This window comes from Podarcis liolepis (genome assembly GCF_965112155.1).
Source record: "Podarcis liolepis genome assembly, chromosome: 13".
In the NCBI taxonomy this organism is placed as follows: domain Eukaryota; kingdom Metazoa; phylum Chordata; class Lepidosauria; order Squamata; family Lacertidae; genus Podarcis; species Podarcis liolepis.
The window spans coordinates 12,787,338-12,795,072 of NC_139573.1; the positions used below are offsets into that span (position 1 = coordinate 12,787,338).

Here is a 7,735-nt window from a genome sequence, read left to right on the forward strand (position 1 = left end):
TCACACAGTGGTCTTCTCCTCCTCTCATCACACTATGATTAAAGTTGGGAAACGTTTGGTTGAGAAACTAGACGAAGAACTTTGGGATCGAACGGGAAGGCTAGGGAGGCTGCACAGCGTTGGGGAAAGGTTGAGTGGAATGCAGAATTCACACATTCACACTCTCATCCACTTCACAACAAGAAGGCAAGTTAAATGCTGAGCCTACTGAAAGGACAAAGAAATTGTCCTGCAAACAAGGCACAAAGAAAGTCCAGCAAATAACACAAAAAATCAAAACTGTATCATAAACCTCAGTTCCAATAAACATATAACATGATGATGGTTCCCAGTTGAATATGATAATGAACAAGATAATTGTGTCAATTCTTTATTCATCTATTTTGTTCTGTGTTGTTCCATTCACGCACAAAAATAAAACATTTTGGGGAACATGTGCAGTCTAATAACCTAGCATTGGAGGCCTGGTTCTCTACAGCAACCATATATTTAACAGAAATATATCAAACATTTATAAAGAATAACAATTTCCATGGCATTTACATTTTACTGAGAAGATGAAACTGCAAAATATGACATGATGACTATCAAAGGAACGGGATAATAACCAACATGATTGTAAATATCTGATTGCTTTATCAAAGCTGATTTAAGATGGATAAGGGCTATATAATATCAGATATGTCAATCCTTTCTTCTTTTTAGTTGCTCCTTGCAGTTCAGTTGAGGTCTCAACACAATAATGTAGAATTTTGGGGAAAATATGCAGCCTAGGACACCAGCACTGGAGGCTAAGATGGAGAAGATCTCCACAGCCACCATATATTTTCCTCTTGTGCTCAGATAAGTGGGGACAAAGGACAGCCACACACTGCAAAATACCAGCATGCTGAAGGTGATGAACTTGGCTTCATTAAAACTGTCAGGTAACTTCCTGGCTAAGAAGGCCACTGTGAAGCTGACAACAGCCAACAAGGCCAAAAACCCCAAGACACAGTAGAACATGGTGACTGACCCTTCATTACATTCCAGAACAATTTCTTTAGACACAGAGTGCATATCCAAATCTGGGAATGGGGGAGACGTTGCCAGCCATACACAACAAAGGGCGGCCTGAGTCAGGGAGCAGGAAAGAACAATGGAGGTGGCCTGCTGTTTCCCCACCCATTTCCTCATCCTGGAGCCTGGTTTGGTGACTCTGAAAGCAAGGACCACAATGATTGTCTTGGCCAACACACAAGAAACTGCCACTGAAAAGATGGTGCCAAATGCTGTTTGCCGAAGGAGACACGTCACTTTCTCAGGTTGACCGATAAATAGCAAAGCACAAAGGAAGGAGAACAAGAGGGAGGTGAGGAGAGTGTAGGTGAGGTTCCGGTTGTTGGCTTTGACTATGGGAGTGTCTCGGTGCTTAATGAAGACCCAAAGCACCAAAGCTGTGATCAAAGAAAGGGAAAGAGCAAGAACTGCCAAAGCAATCCCCAAAGGTTCTCCATAAGACAAGAAACTGATGTCCTTTGCAATGCATGAATCCCGTTCCATGTTTGGGTAATGATCCTGTGGGCACTGAAGGCATTCATCCATGTCTGAAAAAGAAAATTCAAGCTTCTATGCAGTGCAGCACAATTTGTTTTCTACTAAAATAATAAATATTAAAATAGCAAAATAATAAATATGAGTTGAAAGTTATTTTTGTATTTCCCTTGGCCTTTTCTATGGTAACTGAGCATGCTGAGCCCTCTTTGTGCCTTTTCCTTAAGATGGAGAGGCTGTTATAACTTTAACTTTCCCTCCAAAATTGTAACTCTGCAATCTTCAGATTTTCTCTGAACAAATGCTATAACTTCTTCTGAAAGAGTGGTGGGGTTTTTTTTCCTTCTTGGTGTAGATAACGACCACCTCACAATGACTTAGGACTGCAATGGTTAAGTATTACATGCTGTATCTTCATATCAAGAACCGCATCCTTCACTGAATTCCGAACAATTTTCTCCACACAAGGGAAATGGATTTCTGAATACCTGAGTGACACTTCATTTGAAAGGCTCTGTGCATTATGTCTCTTACCCATCTGGTTGGAAAACCTCCCTTCAGGACATTGAATGCAGTCATAGCAACAAAATGGCTCTCCTTCCTTCTTTGCTTTATGGTAACCCAATGGGCATTTATCATTACAAACAGAACGGGGCTGCACCTGTCCACAAATGAAAGAAGAGAAGGTTTTCTGTTTTGCAAGCTTGCAAAAAGGACATTACATTCTGGAAACTTGAAGAACTGTCTCATACAGTGCCACCATATGGGAAAGAAGACAGAATCTTTAAGACCAGAATCTCCCTGTCATGCTTAGGGGAAGAACTCTTTGGATAGTCAGATTGGCCAAGTTATTTTAGTAAGTTACAGATGGCTAAATGATCATGAAAAAGGCAAGTAAAAGATTGGTGGAAAATGGCCACTCAGGATGTTTGGCTCTGAGGAAAAGCAGCACAACCCCAACATCTTCAAGTGCATCATTTATTTGACCATTCCTCTCTGTAGATTTATGTCTTTAATTGCCTCAAGGTTAGGATCTGATGGTGAAAATGTTGATAAAAGGTAAAGGGACCCCTGACCATTAGGTCCAGTCGCGACCGACTCTGAGGTTGCGGCGCTCATCTTGCTTTATTGGCTGAGGGATCCGGCGTACAGCTTCCGGGTCATGTGGCCAGCATGACTAAGCCACCTCTGGTGAACCACAGCAGCGCACGGAAACGCCATTTACCTTCCCACTGGAGCGGTTCCTATTTATCTACTTGCACTTTGACATGTTTTCGAACTGCTAGGTTGTCAGGAGCAGGGACTGAGCAACGGGAGCTCACCCCATCGCGGGGATTCGAACTGCCGACCTTCTGATTGGCAAGTCCTAGGCTCTGTGGTTTAACCCACAGTGCCACCCACGTCACTTAATTGACACAGCATATTCAAACATTCTTCCATACCTACGCTAAAGCTGTGGGTGAACCCAGAACTGAGCAATGTCAATAGGTGAACTGTGAATCATTCTGGAAGTAATAGATATGCAACAAAAATAAATGGACCTCACCTGGTTAAAGCTTTTGGGCCACACAATGGCTTCTTCCCAAATGCTAAACGCTTCTTCTTGGGGAGCCATGGAGTCTATCTTTCCAACTTTGACTCTCTGAAAGGACTGATTTGGAAATGTGACCCAGTTTATAATATCAAATCCAGCCTCTATCTCCCCATTTTCATTAAAGGAAACCTTTTCCCCAGCACTATTATTAAATATGATCCTCTTAAGAAAGAGGTTAAGCTAAAGAAAAGCAGGGTAAAGAAAATAAAACAAAGGCAATTCTTTAGGATATGCCAAAGGCTGGCAATAATTTCCACTTGATTATAGAATTTTTGCAAAGCTTTATGCTGAGTAATCATAGATATAGAGTAGAAGATGTGCATATACCACCTTGATAGTAATTAATAAAGCAATCCTAACCCTGGCAGGGCAGCAGCAGAATATGACAGGGAGGAATAGCCACCACTGCATCCACAGATGTATCATTCACACCTGCTGTGGTGGAAGGCAGGGACAGCAAAAAAATACTCCCTGCTCATCATCATGCATTTTTTGCAATTTTCACATAGTATTCAATTCTTTTTGTACTCATCTGAATCTTGTGAGACCTGGAACTTCTACAAATTCATCGAGGAAACATAAAAGCTATTGCTTCTATTCAAGGCACATATAGACATTCTTCAGAAATGAGTACATCATGCCTCTGAAAACCAGGCACTGGAGAAGAACAGGGGGAGAAGACTGTTGCCAGAATGTCCTGATTGAAGGCTTCCCCAAGCTGTCTGGTTGTCTGCTATAGGAAGCCCTTGGACTGAGCCAGCCGGATCCTTCCTTTGTTCTTAGTGTATTCAGGACATTACCTTCCATAACTCTTGATTCTGAAGTTTTACTCCTTCATCCACTGTCACTCTGCCTTTGTATCTAGATGAATGCATGGCCTGCAGTGCATGTGCTACTGCAAAGGCAGCTGTGTAGACACTGTAGCTGTGGCCAGTCATGCTCATTTCAAAAACAGAGGCAGGAAGAGTCTCCAACTTCTCTTCTCCACTGCAGATGCCTTCATCCTGTAGATCTACCATAGAGTTGGGGAACTGACACCCAAATGCCTGCTCCCAGAAAACCCTAAGGAAGCCATCTTCTTTCTCTGAAGTAGGGTTTCTTAACATAAGAAATTTCTGAAATCCTAACACCTCACTGGAGTGGACAGCAAAGGATATAGCACCATGTAGGAAGTCTATGTCCCAATCTCTTTGAGAAGGAAAGGAAGTGAACTCCATCTGGGCTGTCATAATCCAAACTTTACCATTTCTCTTTGTTGCGAGGAGCTCATATTTTAAAACCATAGAGACTGAGACTAACTTCAGGATAATCATTGTCTCAATTTCACCTTGAATGACGACTGCATTCGCACTGCTCCTCATAATAATTTCATGCATTTCAAATAACTCGATCAATGAACTAGTAATAAAACTGGAAAAAAACATTTTGGGGATTCTATATATGAAATCAAAGCAGATGCCTCTCTGGGCTAACCTGGGGATCATATTCTGTAAGAACTTTTCTCCATTGTGATCATTTATAGAAATTACTCCAATCCATATCCACTTGAAATACAGCAGTATCTGGAGAATTGCCTTATATTGAAGCTCCAAATTTGGGAACATCTGGTTACAGAAAGCAGGTTGGATTGTCTTTTCTATCACTGCAGGGGAGCCATATATGATCTAATGGAAATTTACAAAATTATGTGTGGAGAAAAAGATCAATCCTGTATTATTATTATTATTATTATTATTATTATTATTATTTTGGGGGGAGACCAATCCTGTATGATTTTTTTGTGGGCTGCAAGATCATAATACAGTGGTACCTCAGGTTAAGAACTTAATTCGTTCCGGATGTCCGTTCTTAACCTGAAATTGTTCTTAACCTGAAGCACCACTTTAGCTAATGGGGCCTCCCGCTGCCGCCATGCCTCCGAAGCACAATTTCTGTTCTCATCCTGAAGCAAAGTTCTTAACCCAAGGTACTACTTCTGGGTTAGCGGAGTCTGTAACCTGAAGTGTCTGTAACCTGAAGTGTCTGTAACCCAAGGTACCACTGTACAAAGATTCTGAAGAAAAGTGGGCTCTGAACCCCACTACAGGGAAATCACAGGCAGCTCAAATACATCATTACTGGGGCTTCCTATTTCATCTCTGTGAATGAATTGATGGTACTACTCATTCTTCCGCCATTACTCAATCTGGAAAGACCATGGGATCTGAAAGAACTGGAAGGAGGAGGAGGAGGAAAACAGGGAGGAGGAGGACTTGTGGACCCACTCAATGTCGCATGTTGGAAGTCAGTCTCTTCTAAGCAATGTAAACCTCTGAGTCCAGAGACATCAAACCTTTGCATTAAAACTCCACCTCAGCAAAATGTGTTTCCTTATATCTCATCAATCTTAATATCCTTATACACTTAGCAGCTCTTTTGGTTGATTATAGGTTATAAGTAATAAAATGTTACACACACACACACACACACACACACACACACACACACACACACACATATATATATATATTGCAATTAATTAATCCTGCAATCCATAGAAATCATAAGATTTATTTCATATACATAGGAAAGGCAGAGCATAATCTTTCACCTATTATTGGCTTTATCCACTTCAGGTTAGGGTAGTCCCTTTAACAGGTAACACAAGTTAATTTATCATTTGGAGTTTGGTAACCCTTTTAACTATATGTCGAGATTTATTCCATAAAGTTGCAAGATAGATCTCATTTTCAGTAATATATTTTATTTGCCTGAACTCATCCAAGGTCACACCTTGAAATGTTAAAGGTTTTGGCAATCAAATGCCATGCATATTTTCTGTGGAATCTTATGCACAAGCATATAGCATTTTGAATTAGGTAGTGAATAGCTGACCAGAGTGGCTGGGGAAACCCAGCCAGATGGGTGGGGTATAAATAATAAATTGTTATTGTTATTATTGTTGTTGTTGTTATTCCAATTGCTGGGAATGACAGGTGCGGACAGTGATGTTGCGCTAATGTCCTGCTTGTGGACTTCCCAAAGGCATTTGGTTGGCTTCTTTGAGAACAGAATGCAGGGCTAGATAGGTTGCCGGCTTAATCCAATAGGGCTTTTCTTATATTCTTACTTATGGAAGTATCACATAAAAAAACACACATTGCAAATAAATTGTTTCAAATGAAAACCTTTACAAGTAAACGGATGAGCAGATGCTTTGTTAACCTCTCCGACTGCATTTATACATCTTACCTGTGGAATCTTATAGATGCTTGTGATATCTCCCATGTGGAGACAGACTTCAGAGACAGGTCCCCCAACAACTGCTCCTGGATTATTCTGACTATCACATCTGTAGTTGGGGGTTAATTTGCCCAGTGTAGAGAAGAGTTCCAGTGAGGCATGATAGGTCCACCTTGCATCAAAATTGCTATTATAGATATGGAAACCCAGGGTGACATTTGGTAAAATCTGGGGATTTTCATTGATCTCCTTGACAGCAAATATCAAAGCCAGGATATGTTGGTAGATGTGGGTTATCACCCTGTAATTAGAGATACTTGCACTGTGAGAGTGGATTTGCTGCCAAATATGACATATGTTTCTCTTAAATTCCATGCATTATTCCTGAATATAGTATAATGGTTCTGATCGAGGTAAGCATGATACAAATAATGATATTTTATTATTATTATTATGCTGCCCATATGATGGGTTGCCCCAGTCACTCTGGGCTCCACCCAACAAAATATTAAAAATCACAATAAAACATCAATGCAAAACTTCTCTTAACAGATGCCTTCTAAAAGTCAAATAATTGTTTTTCTGTCTGGCATCTGATGGGAAGGCATTCCACAGGGTGGGTGCCACTACTGATAATATTTCAATGATGAAATATTGTTGCACCCAGATGTGCTTTTCTCATCTGTGCTTCCCAGCACAATGCTGATACAGCATTCAGAGCATCTCTGAAATTGTCCAAATCTCAATTTCTTTCCAGATTTTGAAGGATGATATTCAGTATTAGTCATACTCCAAGTAAACCCACTGAAATATCTGAACGAATTACGGTAATCCAGTTCCCTTGATTTCAGTGGGTTTACTCTGAATATGACTTAGGCTGACTATCACCTTTGGTGTTGTTCTTCAAAATGGGATCAAATATAAATAAAATCAAATGTAATGAGATATAACTTAAGAACATAGGAAGCGGCCTTTTAGCTCAGCAATGTCTACACTGGCTGGTCGTGGATCTCTGACATTTCCGCTGCCCTACCTCAAGGTGTCAGGGATTGAAAAAGTGACCTACTCTGGACAATGAAGATGCTCTATGTTGGAGTGACGGCAGCTTCCACTTATCAATACTTTCTCAGAAAATATGACCAGATTAAAGAAACACTTTCTTTCTTACAGTCAGAACATTCTTAAATACTTAATGCAGCTATGAATAAAACCGTATGATCATCACAGTGCTGATGGGTAATTTGGCATAGCTAGGAAAGATATATCACATTGAAAAGAAACTTTTTTTAAAAAAACGAACACCTTACACATTATCTTCAGGTATGTCGTTAGAAGGCCTTTCTATGAAATATGTTGTACTGGCATGTCTAAATATTTGAGCTATAA

The 7,735-nt window shown here is 40.3% G+C and overlaps 1 protein-coding gene across 1 annotated transcript; it reads right to left on the minus strand.

The window, feature by feature from the left end:
- Positions 1-684: 684 nt before the first annotated feature.
- Positions 685-6,394, minus strand: LOC310691549 (vomeronasal type-2 receptor 26-like; the record flags this gene model as incomplete). Its single annotated transcript, XM_083471411.1, has 3 exons — positions 685-1,586; positions 2,068-2,194; positions 6,359-6,394. 3 exons carry the CDS (start codon positions 6,392-6,394, stop codon positions 685-687), a joined length of 1,065 nt encoding a protein of 354 aa, XP_083327537.1.
- Positions 6,395-7,735: the final 1,341 nt, after the last annotated feature.